This window comes from Podarcis vaucheri, assembly GCF_965113315.1.
Source record: "Podarcis vaucheri genome assembly, chromosome: 10".
NCBI classification, from domain to species: domain Eukaryota; kingdom Metazoa; phylum Chordata; class Lepidosauria; order Squamata; family Lacertidae; genus Podarcis; species Podarcis vaucheri.
Genome location: NC_138748.1, coordinates 21,869,470 through 21,887,525, shown reverse-complemented (window position 1 = coordinate 21,887,525; position 18,056 = coordinate 21,869,470). Strand labels below are relative to the sequence as shown.

At 43.1% G+C, this 18,056-nt stretch overlaps 1 protein-coding gene across 2 annotated transcripts; it reads left to right on the top strand.

Moving 5' to 3' along the window:
- The first annotated feature begins 1,431 nt into the window (after positions 1-1,431).
- Positions 1,432-17,835, top strand: LSMEM1 (leucine rich single-pass membrane protein 1). Of its 2 annotated transcripts, none has more exons than XM_082239918.1 (4): positions 1,432-1,739; positions 7,700-7,828; positions 15,706-15,843; positions 17,297-17,835. In XM_082239918.1, exons 2-4 carry the CDS (start codon positions 7,705-7,707, stop codon positions 17,449-17,451), a joined length of 417 nt encoding a protein of 138 aa, XP_082096044.1. In that variant the 5' UTR covers positions 1,432-1,739; positions 7,700-7,704; the 3' UTR covers positions 17,452-17,835. The 2 variants fall into 2 exon arrangements, with proteins under 2 accessions (XP_082096044.1, XP_082096043.1); XM_082239917.1 differs by having other exon boundaries at positions 1,553-1,739; positions 15,703-15,843.
- The last annotated feature ends 221 nt before the right edge of the window (positions 17,836-18,056 follow it).

Here is an 18,056-nt window from a genome sequence, read left to right as displayed (position 1 = left end):
TTTTTCCCCAATTCATTATAACTCATTTCCCAGCAGCTTCACCTTTCAGACCCTATCTCATTGACTCAGTGGGTTTTCCTCCCTTTATCTCAAAAACTGCCCCAATGTCAGCCGTATTTTCTGCGGTAACTTCTCTCAATGCAGCATAAAGTAGAGGTAAAGGGACCCCTGACCATTAGGTCCAGTCGTGGCCGACTCTGGGGTTGCGGCGCTCATCTCGCTTTATTGGCCGAGGGAGCTGGCATACAGCTTCCGGGTCATTTGGCCAGCATGACTGAGCTGCTTCTGGAGAACCAGAGCAGCGCACGGAAACGCCGTTTCCCTTCCCGCCGGGGCGGTACCTATTTATCTACTTGCATATATAGCTTTAAAATGAGGCTTCTTTCCTCAGCAGCTGCATCCAAGAGCAAGCCCTCAAAATGTGTGAAACTTCAGGTATCTTGCTCCTGAACCTCCTTGCTGGAAGTAAAACAAACCAATACGATTTTTTTTACGTGGCAATATTAAATATTTCTATGTAAATATGAAAATGAAAGGACAACAAACGAATTTGCATATGCACTGAGAAAACTGACTACTGGCAATTGGCTAGTACTCCATTTATTTTAAATAGCTGAGTCACTTTCCTATTAAAAGTGCCCAGAGTGTCTGTCCATTAAACAACTTTGTAGTGCTAAATCTATTTTTTAAATAGTAAAAAAAAAAAAAGAGCAAACGTAGTAGACTGAGTAATTTTTGTCCTGCTAACTGGATGGAAGCCGGAATAGCATTGCTACTCAAGTTCTGAGTCTGTTTTGGTGAGTTAGTTTTATGTTTTAATAATACTGATTTTTTATATTTTTAAAAATACTTAATATTTTTAATTATTGTAAGCCAGGGGGCATCTGCACAGTCCCTTCTCTCCACTGAAATTAGACTTAAAGGAAGCATTCTATTGTAGTCAACAGTATAGGTTGTGACATGCACTTGTAGTTGTGTGTGTTTGGCACCAGGCACAGTTTCTGCAGTCTGCAAATTTGCCCACTGGCCCAAAAAGGTTAGCAACCCCTCTATGTAAGCTGGGTTTTTTTGTTCAGAAAAGCATCCTATAAATATTTTAGAATACTAAATAAATAAAGAAGACTTAAGATCAATGCGACAGCAGAGAAGGAAACCAGTGGAGAGGTGCAGGACCATAATTCAGTTAAAAGCCTTGGCTATGTTGAATGGGTTTTGTCTACCATAACAATGAGGCTCCTGCCTCAGTCCACCCAGGAGGGTATGGTGCCACTAGATGAGAAAACCAGCTATATCAGCTTCAACTCTTGAGGCGTTCAGTTCTCTCCAATGGATAGTGAATACATACATGTTTGCAACTTGTATATACCAGAGAACAACATTGCACATCATCAGCATATTTTATTGACGTGGTGGGTTCATATCTATTCACGAATGTTATAAACTTTACCCTGTCTATATATTCTTCTCTCTATAAGTGTGTTTAAAAATTATACTGTCTTCTAACGAAGTATTTGAAACCTGACAACTTGGCTCAAATGAATACTAAATATAGATGGAAAGCACACTGTGTTTCAGAGCTAAGCTTGTGGGTTTAGTTGAGACACTCCAATGGTGTTCCAAAGGACAAGAGGAATAGCATACAGTATGTTTTCTACTTGAACAAAATACAAGAATTCTTCTGAAATGATTTAGAATTAGACTCTGGAGAATTATTCTAAATTCTGGACATGGTTAAAGATGTAAGTAACCTTCAGTTTTTATGGTTTTAAATCTGCTAATATTTATTCTTTAGTTAGTTGGGTTTATTTTCAGATCTTTGGTTGACTGCAGTTACTTTTTCTGCTAACTTCTCTCTTCAACCTGAATAAATTAAACGGGGGGGGGGGGGGAACAAGTGATGAGTCAAAGACCAAATCAATACTGACACCAACTCACTCAAATGCACGAAAGGTTATAGTTACCGTGTTAAGAGCGGCTGAGTTTTGAGTGCTCATGCTGTTAGCTTCTGCTTCCAGCCACACTCAAGGGAAAGAAAACACAAATCACATGCAACTTCTTGGTTTTAATTTTTCATTAGACTTAAGTGCATAGCAGGACAGCTGGCTTTTTCAAACTATACTTAAAACCAGTCAGTCAAAGCAAATTACATTGACTAGAGCAGAGTTAATTAGAAGATTCTTCCATAGTTCTTGCTTGTTGATTCCCTTAACAGGAAACGTTGAGGAAAACATCTCCCTCAGGGATTTCAAAAAACGCTGTGAATACTGGAGGTGAACCTTTAGAATTCTGTGCAACTTGGGTTAAAGCACTGTGTCTGGTCCTTTGTTGAGGGAAACCAAAAATAGAAATAATGAATCATTATATGGCTGTGTTTGATATGGCTCCCTTCCCTGTGTCACAGTTTCCCATGGGAGCAATAATCCCTCCGTCCTGAACTCAGTATTGCATATATACCATTTTCGATCAGAATGGGCATGTTCATTGTAACCAGAGCTCTCCTTGCAATCCTCACTAGTTCAGAAAGAAAGGTTCTGCAAACCTTTTTTTTTTATCACTTATCAGTATTTTTTCCTCCATCTCTTTACTAATAGGAACCTTTTGCTTAGCTTCCTTGTATTTGAATATATAGTACCCTGACGCTCGGTTCTGAGAGAGATTGACAGCAAATAAGCATGCAGAATGGTGCAGGCACATGTGATGAAAGCTGATGCAGCTGTCAGGGATTTCATCTTTCATATTTGTGCCTCAAGATTGGCTGTTAGTACACAGCCAACCAGCTCATTTCAACACTGCAGTGCTGTGCATAAGTGTCAGGGGTTCAGGAGCAGAGGCGAGGGCAAGGGAGGAAACAGAGAGCGAGGGGGAGGAGTCCGAAGGAAAGATGAGCGATGACGACGACCTGAGATCTCCGAGTCTTTCCAGTGAATCGGAAGATTCACAGAAAGGAGCGCCAGTGACCAGAGCAAGGGGGGAGCTTAGGGGGACACCCCAGGAGGAAGGGACAAAAGGGGGTTCAGAGAGCAGCAGTTGGAAATCAGGGCCAACGTCCCCAACAGAGCGCAGTGGGGAGGAAGGGCGCCAGGCATTGGGATCCGGCGGCTCGCCGCAGGGGGGAGGGCATGAGTCAGGAGTGGCCACACCTCCATCGGAGAGCGAAGCAACGGTCAAGCGGAAAGTGGAAGGTTGGGTGCGCGCGCCAAGTTCAAATGCACAGGAAGGCGGCACAGTAAGCTGCCCGGTAAGGGAGCCAGGTCCTAAAGCCCGCCGCAAGGAGACAGAAGGGCCCGGGGGGTCAGCGTCAGAAGAGTCCCGGAAGGAAGAGACCACGGGGGGCAGAGGGACCCAGAGAAGAACGGTCAGGCGGAAAAGGTGGAGTAAGGCTAGGATATTAAGTTGGTGTACAGGAGGCAGGGACTCAGACACAGCTTCGCCGGTCTAACCCATAAGACGTAGAGCTGCATGCAGCTGCTTGAGAATGGAAACTGTAACTCAATAAAGACTTTTACAAAGTGACCGCTGGCTAGCGTGATCCTCTGTGAGCTAGGATCTTGAAGCAGCTCTGACAATAAGAGATGAAGTATGAGTAAGAGATAACATAAGATGAGCCTGCTAGATCAGACCAATGACTCAGTATCTATCCCAGCATCCTGTTCTCACAGTGGCCAACTGGATACCTGGACATGAGTGCAATAGTGTTCTGCTCATCTGCCCAGTTTCCCAGAAACTGATACTCAGATGCATGAGGTCTCTGACAGGGGAGGTCATGGCGAGTAGCCCTTGATAGCTTTGTCTTCCACAAATTTGCCTAATCCTCTATTTAAAGCCATCTTTAAATAGGTCATCACTGCTTCCCGTGGGAGCAAGTGCCAATACGCTGCATGAAGAAGTTATGTAATCCTACAGACGTTCTACCTACCACAGAGCTTATCTATGGCAGTTCAAATGTACACCAGTGGTACAGTGGAACTTTCTGATGTGCAGACATTCTTCATGACAGCCCCTACGGCCACATCTCCATAGCCACGTCCATTCTAAAACTATTATACAAGGGGGGAGGGGGAATTAACCAACCTATTATGGCTGTAATACCAAGCCAGCTTTTCCCCACTTTGCTTGAAATTCATAAGACGAACCTGCAGAAGCAGTCCAATGGCCTATCTAGTCCGGTATTTTCTTCTGACAGTGACCAACTAGATGCCTATAGGAAGGCAGCAAGCTGGAGGTGAATTCAAAAGCACTTTCCCCAGTTGTGATTCATAGCCAAGGCCTTCACAGCACATGAGACAAGGCCTTGGGCAGCAGAATCCACAGGGGCAGCAGATCCCAATGTTGATCTTTATTCTCCCCTCGTTCCCAATGTAGAGCTTCACGTTCCTCTTCTTCCCTAGCAGGGAGGAGGCTGCCATTTTGTGGTTTGCCTCAAGGGTCCAAATGTCTTGGGCCGGCCTTGTTCACAGCAACTAGCATTCAGAGGCTTGCTGCCTCCAACAGTGTAAGTAGGACACCTCGCCTGATGAAGAGTTTTGGTGGACTCAGTAGCTTGGTGTATGACATTTTGGCTGGTCTTAATTAATGGATTTTGGACTTTTCCAAATTTAATTTAATTTTACCCTTAGCCCTGCCAATGGAACCTATTTCTTCCTCTGTTTCCACTGAGAAAGGCTTACTATTTATTTGGCATATGGAAGACGGGCAAATAGAGACCCAGGAAATGCCGTCGCCAATCCTGCAGGAAAATAAGTCGTGGGGCTGCTCACTCCTGCTCCAACACCTCACTTAGGTAGACTGAGGTACAGTGATAGATTTCAGCAGTATAAGTGAATACAGTGGTACCTTGGGTTAAGAACTTAATTACTTCTGGAGGTCTGTTCTTAACCTGAAACTGTTCTTAACATAAGGTACCACTTTACCTAGTGGGGCCTCCTGCTGCCGCCGTGCCGCTGATGCGTGATTTCTGTTCTCATCCTGAAGCAAAGTTCTTAACCTGAGGTACTATTTCCGAGTTAGAGGAGTCTGTAACCTGAAGTGTCTGTAACCCGAGGTACCACTGTAATACTTCCACGTTGCTAAGAAGCAGTCTAATTTTTCAGTTTGATATAAAAGCCTAAGGGCCCCTTACAGTCAATACTGAAGAAAAGATGACTCAGGAGACTTGTGGCACAGAAACCAAGGCACATGGAAGAAAGTTGGACAGATATTTTTAATGCCATTCAGCTTGTCCTTGGTGAACTGCCAAAAGGGTAAAAGGTGAAGCAGAGCAGACATTTGTGCACTGCATCAGAACAAGTTGGAAACAAGAAACTTCTCACAAGGTTTCAGAACCTCCTTTGCAGCAGCCCTGTAGCCAGATGTCCTTATTGGGTGGGATGACCACATTTCTGAGTGCAGCGTTTTTTGGCCTCAGCCCATTTCCCGCTCTACTCACTTGTGGGAGAGGATGTGGGAAAGCCAGGAGGAGGAAAAGGTAGTGATCTTTCCCCTTACTCCTTCTCTTCCATGCAGAGTAAAATTCATATTTACATAGCCCATTATGTAGGTTAACAGAAAATTTAGTTTGAGCACCAGGCATTAAATGACTGGCATATTTTTTTGCTTTATAAGAAAAAGGGATGTTAATGATACAGTGAACAAGGTAACACTGAAAGGTATAAAACAAACAAAATAGTTATGCTCTTTGCAAAGTTAAAGACTTGTGTGCAGTTTGTTTTTTCAAAAATTCAATCTAATCTTGTTCCTGACCTTCAGATTTTCCTTCCTGTTCAGTGGCGTAGTGTGGGGGGTGCAGGGGGGGCCCGGCCGCACCGGGCGCAACATCTGGGGGTTAGGGTTAGGGGGTGCAAATCCACGGGTTAGGGGGCGCAAATCCACGAGTTAGGGGGTGCAAATTACTTGCCTTGCCCCAGGTGCTGACAACCCACGCTACGCCACTGTTCCTGTTGACTGGATGTTATACAAAGTACTAACTAAAACAACTGGAAACTAATTGTGGAATGCAAATGGAATTTTTAAAAACTGGTTGCTGCATTCATTTTTCTGCCCAGAGACACTGAAAAACCCTCATACTGAGCTTCACACATTGGGGAAATTAGGCCTGAGTGACCAGTCAGTTAACTGTAGAGTGTACACAGCCATGTTTTCATTCCTCTAGGGCTGTTTCATTCTTTGCCATCAGGTACACAAGAAAAAGAAGACAAAATAGCCACCCTGATTGTGTGAGTATAGAGACTGCTTTAAACGAGTAAAGGGTAAGTTAGGGTAGATATTTTTTCCAGATTGCTTTCAGTTATCTCTTTATCTCACACTTTAGCAATAAGCATCCAGTCCTGCTCTACTCATCTTAATAACTGCGGAATAAACAAACTCTTACTACTCACTGCAGGCATACAAACATGCCTCTTCATTACTGGCTGCGTTAAGAATGAAACTGGAAAGCAGAACAAAGGAAAATTCAAGGGGTGGAGTCTTAATGCTAGCCCATAATACAAAGTTCTAATATTTAACTTGTCAAAGGTCATGGTACTATATAGTCTGGGGTTGTTGTTTTTTGGTCAGGATCAATTAAGTAATTATAGGGTGGTTGTGATAATGAAAAATCCATTCTTAGGGAAAGTCTTGATTGAGCAGACTTGGGGATGATGCTTATCTTGTGCACTTTCCCTGCCTTATTCACCGAATTTTTCAGAGTATCCTATTCTTAAATTGCTCCTGTAACAAATTAAAAAGATAATTTTACTACAACAAATCTGGGGGTAGGGGGCTGTGGCAAAACACAACTCTAGGGGGGTGGTGCACACTGGCTTCAGTATTTTCCTCCGTTTCTGCTGTTAGTTTACATGTCTTCTTCTTCATTCCACATTCTTCAAATGAGGCCCTGCGGCAAACAGGATCAAGACTTCTCATGTCCCCCCATTAGCTGCCCCGTGAATGGGGGGCAGGAAGGTGCCTGTGTCAGCCACCATCACCATGATCGCTCACAGAGAGAAGTTCTTGGCACCTCTCCTTTGTTCAGAGGTCCTAGCAAAAGTGTAAGCATGTGTGTTCAAAGTAGGAGAAGCTGAGTCACTGCAAACAGGAGCTGAGCAGGAAAAGCAAACCGTGCCTCGTGCATTCTGGATTTTTTGAGGACATATTTACTAAGCAGGTGACATAGGAGGTACTGAACTCCATACCAGCAGCCATCAAGGTCATACGGAAAACCTCGGTGATAAAATCAATGCCCCTAAGTTAGATTTAAACATCATCAGCATCAGCATCAACAACAGCTTCCTTTTTGGAAGTTGCCATCATAGGTGTTTGTTGCCTAGAAGAGCAAATATATTGATTAGAGACATGTTGCCAAGTTTCAATAAAAAAAGAAGAAGCCAGCATGGTGTAGTGGTTAAGAGCGGTGGACTCGTAATCTGGTGAACCGGGTTCGCGTCTCTGCTCCTCCACATGCAGCTGCTGCTGGGTGACCTTGGGCTAGTCACACTTCTCTGAAGTCTCTCAGCCTCACTCACCTCACAGAGTGTTTGTTGTGAGGGAGGAAGGGAAAAGAGATTGTTAGCCGCTTTGAGACTCCTTAAGGGGAGTGAAAGGTGGGATATCAAGTCCAAACTCTCCTCCTCCTCCTCCTCCTCCTCCTCCTCCTCCTCCTCCTCCTCTTCTTCTTCTTCTTCTTCTTTCTTCTTTCTTCTTTCTTCTTTCTTCTTCTTCATAGGTGTGATGGAGAGTTCTTTCGTGGAAAGTGACTTGCAAAACTTTCATAAAGAAAGGAAGCTTTATGCAGTTGATTCTTTGAACAACTTAAATGAACAAAATCTTTGTGCAGATCGATATCGGCACGCCGGTATGTATGCTGCAGACCATTTGTCAACCACCTTTCGGGATATCAGATTAACACTACTCGTTTTGTGGCTTATTTGTCTAGATAAATGTGTTCTCAGGGTGGTTTAGTAAGAAGAGACCAGGTCTTAACTGTGCATCTAAACCATGGGTAGTCTATGTAGACTCCAACTTGAGTCTGCACCTTGAAAGGTTAAATTAACAAGTTGGCATTCACAATAGGTTGACAGCGTGGTTTCTGTGAGAGACGTAGCTTAAATCTATCTGTCTTCTGTGCACATTCTAAAGATAATAGTTCAAAATATATGACTATAGGTTCATTTACGCAACTGTGCAAAACTATGATTTTCTTTAAAGATGGGGCTTAGTGGTGATATATATTTTCTTCCAAAGAGTGAATTTTGGCAGCTGCCATTTGTTGTGCCAAAGAGCTCTAGGGGTAAGAAAAACTGCAGCAGCCAAAAAAATCCGTTCTGCACAACAGTTAAAGAATGGTACAGAGACTGTCTTCTGTTTCCTTTCATTTTTCTGTTATATAATAATATGACTGATTTATGAATAAACACTGAACTGGTAGTGATTGCATTCTACTAAGCTGCTTTGAGTTGCTCTGAAAATAAAACAGGGTTTTGTTTTTTTTATTATAAATAGAACAATATGCTGAGGCTGTTAAAAAATTGTTAATTGCCTAGTTGTTCACTGCTTTTCAGACTATGAGCAATGTGCTTCGTCCATTAGCTGCTTTCAATGTGTACCTCTTTCTTTCTCTAGAACTTTTTAGCTGCTGTATATTTCCCTGCTGAATTAATTAGCTGCATGTGCAGCACAATCCCACGCATGTTCCTAGAGAAGTCAGTCCCACTGTGCTTGCTGCCAAATCAATACATTTAGGACTGCCTTGTTGTTGTTGTTTAGTCGTTTAGTCGTGTCCGACTCTTCGTGACCCCATGGACCAGAGCACGCCAGGCACTTCTGTCCTCCACTGCCTCCCGCAGTTTGATCAAACTCATGCTAGTAGCTTCAAGAACACCATCCAACCATCTCATTCTCTGTCGTCCCCTTCTCCTTGTGCCCTCCATCTTTCCCAACATCAGGGTCTTTTCCAGGGAGTCCTCTCTTCTCATGAGGTGGCCAAAGTATTGGAGCCTCAGCTTCACGATCTGTCCTTCCAGTGAGCACTCAGGGCTGATTTCCTTCAGAATGGAGAGGTTTGATCTTCTTGCAGTCCATGGGACTCTCAAGAGTCTCCTCCAGCACCATAATTCAAAAGCATCAATTCTTCGGCGATCAGCCTTCTTTATGGTCCAGCTCTCACTTCCATACATCACTACTGGGAAAACCATGGCTTTTACTATACGGACCTTTGTTGGCAAGGTGATGTCTCTGCTTTTTAAGATGTTGTCTAGGTTTGCCATCGCCTTTCTCCCAAGGAGCAGGCGTCTTTTAATTTCGTGACTGCTGTCACCATCTGCACTGATCATGGAGCCCAAGAAAGTAAAATCTCTCACTGCCTCCATTTCTTCCCCATCTATTTGCCAGGAGGTGATGGGCCCAGTGGCCATGATCTTCGTTTTTTTGATGTTGAGCTTCAGACCATATTTTGCGCTCTCCTCTTTCACCCTCATTAAAAGGTTCTTTAATTCCTCTTCACTTTCTGCCATCAAGGTTGTGTCATCTGCATATCTGAGGTTGTTGATATTTCTTCCGGCAATCTTAATTCCGGCTTGGGATTCATCCAGCCCAGCCTTTCGCATGATGAATTCTGCATATAAGTTAAATAAGCAGGGAGACAATATACAGCCTTGCCGTACTCCTTTCCCAATTTGGAACCAATCAGTTGTTCCATATCCAGTTCTAACTGTAGCTTCTTGTCCCACATAGAGATTTCGCAGGAGACAGATGAGGTGATCAGGCACTCCCATTTCTTTAAGAACTTGCCATAGTTTGCTGTGGTCAACACAGTCAAAGGCTTTTGCATAGTCAATGAAGCAGAAGTAGATGTCTTTCTGGAACTCTCTGGCTTTCTCCATAATCCAGCGCATGTTTGCAATTTGGTCTCTGGTTCCTCTGCCTCTTCTAAATCCAGCTTGCACTTCTGGGAGTTCTCGGTCCACATACTGCTTGAGCCTTCCTTGTAGAATTTTAAGCATAACCTTGCTAGCATGTGAAATGAGTGAAATTGTGCGGTAGTTGGAGCATTCTTTGGCACTGCCTTTCTTTGGGATTGGAATGTAGACTGATCTTCTCCAATCCTCTGGCCACTGCTGAGTTTTCCAAACTTGCTGGCATATTGAGTGTAGCACCTTAACAGCATCATCTTTTAAAATTTTAAACAGTTCAGCTGGAATACCATCACTTCCACTGGCCTTGTTATTTGCAGTGCTTTCTAAGGCCCATTTGACTTCACTCTCCAGGATGTCTGGCTCAAGGTCAGCAACCACACTACCTGGGGTGTATGAGACATCCATATCTTTCTGGTATAATTCCTCTGTGTATTCTTGCCACCTCTTCTTGATGTCTTCTGCTTCAGTTAGATCTTTACCACTTTTGTCCTTTATTATGGTAATCTTTGTACGAAATGTTCCTTTCATATTTCCAATTTTCTTGAACAGATCTCTGGTTCTTCCCATTCTGTTGCTTTCCTCTATTTCTTTGCATTGCTCGTTTAAGAAGGCCTTCTTGTCTCTCCTTGCTGTTCTTTGGAAATCTGCATTCAATTTCCTGTATCTTTCACTATCTCCCTCGCATTTTGCTTGCCTTCTCTCCTCCGCTATTTGTAAGGCCTCGTTGGACAGCCACTTTGCTTTCTTGCATTTCTTTTTCATTGGGATGGTTTTAGTTGCTGCCTCCTGTATAATGTTGCGAGCCTCCATCCATAGTTCTTCAGGCACTCTGTCCAGCAAATCTAAATCCTTAAACCTGTTCCTCACTTCCACTGTGTATTCATAAGGGATTTGGTTTAGATTGTATCTTACCTGTCCAGTGGTTTTTCCTACTTTCTTCAGTTTAAGCTTGAATTTTGCTATAAGGAGCTGATGATCTGAGCCACAGTCAGCTCCAGGTCTTGTTTTTGCTGACTGTATAGAGCTTCTCCATCTTTGGCTGCAGAGAATATAATCAATCTGATTTCGATGTTGCCCATCTGGGGATGTCCATGTGTAGAGTCGACTCTTGTGTTGTTGGAAAAGCGTGTTTGTGATGACCAGCTTGTTCTCTTGACAGAACTCTATTAGCCTTTGCCCTGCTTCGTTTTGATCTCCAAGGCCAAACTTGCCAGTTGTTCCTTTTATCTCTTGATTCCCTACTTTAGCATTCCAATCCCCTATAATGAGCAGAACATCCTTCTTTGGTGTCACTTCGATAAGGTTTTGTAAGTCTTCATAGAACTGGTCAATTTCAGTTTCTTCAGCACCAGTAGTTGGTGCATAAACTTGGATTACTGTGATGTTAAAAGGTCTGCCTTGGATTCGTATCGAGATCATTCTATCATTTTTGAGACTGCATCCCAGTACAGCTTTCGCCACTCTTTTGTTGACTATGAGGGCCACTCCATTTCTCTTACGGGTTTCTTGCCCACAGTAGTAGATATGGTAGTCATCCGAACTGAATTCGCCCATTCCCGTCCATTTTAGCTCACTGATGCCCAGGATGTCAATATTTATTCTTGCCATCTCATTTTTGACCACATCCAACTTACCCAGGTTCATGGTTCTTACATTCCAGGTTCCTATGCAATATTTTTCTTTACAGCATTGGACTTTCCTTTCGCTTCCATGCATATCCACAACTGAGCGTCCTTTCGGCTTTGGCCCAGCCGCTTCATCAGCTCTGGATCTACTTGTACTTGTCCTCCGCTCTTCCCCAGTAGCATGTTGGACACCTTCCGACCTGAGGGGCTCATCTTCCAGTGTCATAACTTTTATATGCCTGTTGTCTTTGTCCATGGAGTTTTCTTGGCAGGGATACTGGAGTGGCTTGCCGATTCCTACTCCAGGTGGATCACGTTTGGTCAAAACTCTCCACTATGACCTGTTCATCTTGTGTGCCCTGCTCGGCGTAGTTCATAGCTTCCCTGAGTTCTTCAAGCCCCTTCGCCACGGCAAGGCAGTGATCCATGAAGGGGAGGACTGCCTTAATACGCCGTATTTATTTATTTGATAGATCTTATATTTCACCATTCTTCCCAGATTGTCCTCCATCCAGGCACTGACCCAGACCCAGATCTCCTTAGCTTCATCGAGTTGGCTATGTCCTTTGTCTTCAGACTGTGCCCTTAACCAGCTTGTCAGAAGGATATGAGATTTTCATTTTGTCTGATTGTTCTATTTCGATCTGAATCATTGGACTCTGAACTTCACTATTTCAGAGATGGGGAGCCTGTGGCCCTTCAGAGTGAATGAATGAATCTTTATTTGCATCAGCCATCGGCCGTAACAATAAAACAACAATGCGTTATACAAAGAATAGAAATAAAAAGTCAATTATTTAAAATACATTTTAGGGTTTTGTGTGGCCCTCCAGATATTGTTAGACTCCAGCTCCCATCATCTCTTACCATTGGCCTCGCTGGGGGGAACTGATGAGAGTTCAACCGCATCTGAAGGGCCAGTGCTTCCCTCTCCTTGTTTTGAAGAGGAGGAAATGCAACCCTTTCTGGGATCATCGTTTCTTCAGCAGGGGTTCAGCTGACCGTGATATTCCCTTGACAAGACAGATAAGTTTCCCCGCTCCATATAGCCACATCCAATAGTCGTTTTTCAGTTGCTCCACCCTAATTTTATTCTCATGTGTATTTGTCTCTACTGTACACATGGTAACAAATATTATTTTTAGCTCTCTGTGCTCAACTCCCTTGCAGTGTTCTGAAAGTTCTTTGGAAGTTATTGTCTCTTGGCAGCATTCCACATTTTGATGCTGGAACAGATACAGAATCCTGTGGCTTGTCCTTAAAACTTAGAAAGCGTGCCTATATACAATTTGTCTGAAAGTTCTCGGTAAAATGTGTGCTGTAGAATGGTTTGTTTCTGATCAAATGGACAGGCATGCCAGGACTATCTCTAAGTGTCCTGGGTCCCTCAGCGTGGTGCCCTTTGCCAGCCTGCAGCTTTTTCCTCTAGGTCACGTGGCAACCAACTCTGCCCTCCAAACACAGGCTTTGTCCTTCTCAATCTTACTAAGAGCTGGAGGAGGGGCTCCACCCGTTTTTCATCTGGCACGGAGCCCCCTTTCCTTTGTTGTCTTAATGGCCCATTGCCTTTCTTTTGTTCCCGGCTGTTATCTCACCAGGAAGCTAGCCTGGCTTGATCAGCTTTTAAGGCTTGCTAGGATTATACAGGTATCACACCCAGAAACTCACAACAATATTATAAAACATGAGAGGGGGAGGGGTGTGTGTGTCCTGATAACCCATATTATGTGGTGCCGCTCAGCACTGTTAAGGGTTACTATGGGCTTCCAGTATGGTGAATTCATCTTAGCACTAGTTTGCAGATCAATGCAGACTTTGAGTTTTTAAAGGACTGCTTCTCAGAGTCATTTGTTTTCCCTTCTTTTGACTTCAGTGGGCTGCTCTCCAGTATGCGGTTTGGGAATGCAGCCTTGGAGATGTCTGCTCTTGCCCTCTAACTTTCAGACAGATGCCCTCTTTATGGCTGTCAGCTGTTTTTACGCAGGAATCTGTGATCAGCTTTCTAAATTGCAAACATCCTTGGGAATTTTATTATTATGTTTTCAAGTAATGGTTTTATGAGATTTTTTAAATGCCCCAATTAATGCAGTGCCTTTGTGTATGGTAAGATAAATATGAAAACTGAAATTTCTACATTATTTTGTTTTGTTTCTTGCATTTATATCCCACTTTTCCTCTGAGAAGTCCAAGGTGGCATACACTGCTTTCTTCCTCTTCATTTTTATCCTCACAACAACCCTATGAGGCTAAGAGACAGTGACTGGCCCCACATCACCCAGTGAGCTTCATGGCTGAGCAGGGATTTGAACCCTGATCTCCCAGGTCTTAGTCCAGCATGCTAACCACTATACCACATTGGCTCCCCACCATATTTATGGTGAAGTGCATTATCAGGTGCTCATTTATTTATATTGGATCTCAACATGGGTGATATATAACGCAGCAAGCCTGGAACCATTTTAAATGAGCTTCTGAAATAGGTCCCTTCAGTTTAGCCTGGGTAGAGACGCAAGGCTGCATTTCTCTTTTGGCCAAGAACACAGCAGCGCCACACTGTTAGCAGCTTGGCAGGGTTTCTTGCTCACGGATGGTTTTCAATACTTTAATCTAAATTCTCTTGGCCAGCTCACTTTCTAAGGACTGCCCATTAAGCAGAGCGGACAAGAGACATTTGTTAAAGATAGCTTACTGTGCTTGAAAGCTCACCCTAAGGGTATTCCACATTTCATTCCTGTGACTGGGAAGCTGCCTCCATTGTGATGGAACTCAATAAACTTAACACATAGTAGGTTTGTTATGAAATGGAGGAAATGGGGGAAAGAGGGGGACAACTGTTAAAAGTCTTTAAACTTTGGTTTCCCCTCAGGCAGGAAGATTTGTGTTAGAAAAATTAGACTTGCTCTCAAAATTTGTCCAGTATAGCCAACTCTTCAAGTAGGGATTTATGCTAGTCCACTCTGTTGATTCTCTGAGGGCTTTCTGTGACAGATACTTTAAAAATGGTTCTGTTCATGCCTGGCAGAGAAGAACCAGGACAGTTGTGGGGAAACTTTGACCCACCGGTTTAGCTTCCATGCCTAGCCATGTTTGCTGGGGCTGATGGGAATTGTAGTTCAATAACAACTGGAAGGTCAAAGGTTCCCCACACCTGTCCTAGGAGGTTGTTAAAAGTCAGCTACTTATTATGTTGTCACAATTTCCTCTGTGCCTCATGTCCAGTCAAGAGTGAGCCAAGAAGTCAGATTCAAAGGAAGGCAGAAGAAAACACAGCAAAGTCAGAAATATGTTATCATTCAGCCAAGGACCTCAAACAAGCAGCCTCTTATAGCCTTTCCTGTCCAGTGACCAACCTGGAATCAATCCAGGGCCAGAATTGCTCTTCACATGGGCAAACACAGGTGGAAGACATCTTGCACCTTTTACTATATTGCTCACTATGCACTGGACCCAGGAGGCGATTTCTCACCCGACCGTCCACACAGGAAAGATGTCTCTACCCAGCGGAGAAGGTCCTACAGCTTCTTAGCAATGTAAACGCTTCAGTGACTCATAAAGACACCCTTTTTGCTTTGGCAGCCAAACAGATCAGAAAGAAGACTCTGGGCCAGGCTCTCTCAAACTTGGCCCTCCAAATGTTTTGAGACTACAATTCCCATCACCCCTGACCACTGGTCCTGCTAGCTAGGGATCATGGGAGTTGTAGGCCAAAAACAACTGGAGGGCCAAGTTTGAGGAAGCATGCTCTGGACAATTTAGCAGTGAACTGTAAGGGAGACACAGAGACCTAAATGGAGACTATTATTTGTGGCACGGCACCCCTTTTGCTTGTATTTATTTTTGATTCAGATTTGTCATGGTCAATGGCTAGTACAATAAAGTTATTTGGATTGGTTGGCTCCCCACATGGGCCAATCACACACATGGACACATCTGAAGTAACAGTCTATTGAGTAAGCATGTGATGCATTTAAGTCACCTTTTAAGTGAATAATTGCTTATCACACTGAAATTAAGAGTTTCTTGAATGGCATGATGGTGGTGCATTACTTAGCAGGGGGAATACATGGCTCCAGTTCAGAAATTATTAGCATTTCCCACTATTGTCTACTTAAAACCAGAGCCAACTTGCTATGTTTATTCACAAAGGCCATTGCATGTTTTCCTCTTAGAATTTTGTCTTTGTTTTACAGCAGTCTGGGAAGAGAACTTACACAGTCGGAGGTGTTTGACAATTCAAAACAGCATGAGATGCCAAAGCTGGTTCTTTGTCACATTGATCATTACTTTAATTGTCAGCTTGGCACTAGTTTCTTTTGTAATAATCTTAATAGGTAAGTAAGCATGCCTTCGTTCTTACGATATCGATTGCAAGGGGAGGATAGGATGGAATTTAATGGCCTAGACTCTATATGTTTTGTAGCATGCTCTCAACTTTGATATGTGGCACAATGGATAAATGAATAGATGAATGAATGAACGAACAATGCTCACAGCGGCAATAAAAAAGTATTTTAGTATAAAGCTGTGTGAATAGCTAAGAAGCTGATCTTATGTGAATGGAAATCTAAAACCCACCATCCAGTCAACATTGCCTTGTTTTGCAACTGTCAGGGAGGGAACAGGTGGTTTATATTAAAAGAAACTTGGGTAATGCAATTTGATCTCCCTTCATATGGTGTTTTAGAAATGCTATGTGATTCTCCTGTTCCTCTCCAACCCCCTTCTCTCTCTCCTTTGTACTTTCCTAGGATAGGCATGGGAAAGAATGAGAATGGGAGTATGTGGGCGTGTAAATTGTACAGTTGGTGCGATTTTGGCTGGAAGTTTGTTTGAGGTGGGCTAAATTCTGTACATGAAAAGGGAGGAATTTGGGAACAAACGGTAATACAAAGACAATGTTTTGAAATTATAAATCACATGATATAATAAAATGTATAATATTGTGGGGGTTTTTTTAAGTCATTTAATATGGGGGGTTTTAAAGTCATTTAATAAGGGACGCAGGTGGCGCTGTGGGTTAAACCACAGAGCCTAGGACTTGCCGATCAGAAGGTTGGTGGTTCGAATCCCCGCGACATGGTGAGCTCCCGTTCCTTGGTCCCTGCTCCTGCCAACCTAGCAGTTCGAAAACACGTCAAAGTGCAAGTAGATAAATAGGTACCGCTCCGGCAGGAAGGCAAACAGCGTTTCCGTGCATTGCTCTGGTTTGCCAGAGTCGGCTTAGTCATGCTGGCCACATGACCTGGAAGCTGTATGCCGGCTCCCTCAGCCAATAAAGCGAGATGAGTGCCGCAACCCCAGAGTCAGTCACGACTGGACCTAATGGTCAGGGGTCCCTTTACCTTTACCTAATATGGAGAACTGCTGAAATGTTACTCCAGGAAGGCAGAGATGAACACCAAATAAATGCAGAAGAACACAGTCTTTGGCTCAATGGATCAGGGTTCGTGTGGATGCCAAAAAAACTATTAGTCATGATTTTATGATAAAAATGTATATTTGCTGCTGTCCCCCACTCTTAAGCACAGTTAACTTTGCTTGGGACATGGCAAAGTCATAAATGCAGCAGTCTTGCAAACGTAAATGTTCTTAAAACCTTACTTCACCATTCATACATTAATTTCAGCCTTCACCTATGCCTCGGCTCATTGTGCCTGGAAGCAGGTTGCCTCACCCTGCTGAGGAGAAGGGTGCAATTTCCTGATTATGCAATTCCCTATATTATGAACCATATTTAACCTGACAATCTGAGTGCTGGTTTAAACATTGCCTTTTCTTCCATAGTTCACACTGGAGACAAGATGGATGAAGTTTCAAGAAAAATAGTGCTAGAAAAGAAGAGCATTGATGACCTTAAGGAATTAAACAACATGATTTTGCAATACCTTAATCAGACAGAATGGATGGGGAGTATAGGAAACTTCAGCACAAAGCAATAGGCTATTGACTAAGGGAATACTGAGCAGCTGGAAGGATCAGGAGAGTGTGTCATTTTTGCAATAAAATCCACTCTCATTATACTTACCTAATTCCTGACATCTGTGCAACAAAGCTTTTTATCAATCATTCTGTAGGCTCCATAACTCTTAATAGTGAACTTTAAAAAGCCTGCTAAGCATTTGTTTCTAGAACTATGGTGCATAGGTTCCTGCTCATTCCTTTGGTTATTTATATGGATGAACTTAGTTAAAATACGTCTGATTTTGAGGTGATGCATCTAGATCCCACACCTACAGACACTTGCAGATGGCGCAACATCCTGTATTGTGGTTCCCGTTTCTTGTTCAGTATAAACATAGAAATTAGCATCTGCTTTCTCTAAAGTTGCATATGTTTATAGTGGCACATCATAAAGTGTCTGCTTTGTCTTGTGTTATAAAATTTGCAAGTGAAGGTAGATGGGATTTACTCCTTTGCAAAGCACACTTTTAGGTTTTTTTACTATTATACAATTAAGGCAAGCCTTGATTTGCATCAGTGCAAATGTTTGGCTGGTTTCATACATGTGTATACATCACATGCTTTCTCAACACTTTAAGACTCT

Excerpts from the sequence above, each read along its gene's own strand:
- LSMEM1 (XM_082239917.1), top strand. The coding sequence starts at position 7,705 with ATGGAGAGTTCTTTCGTGGAAAGTGACTTGCAAAACTTTCATAAAGAA. Across the intron at positions 7,829-15,702 it reads AGATCGATATCGGCACGCCG|CAGTCTGGGAAGAGAACTTA; the intron begins GTATGTATGCTG and ends TTTGTTTTACAG. Across the intron at positions 15,844-17,296 it reads TTTTGTAATAATCTTAATAG|TTCACACTGGAGACAAGATG; the intron begins GTAAGTAAGCAT and ends TTTCTTCCATAG.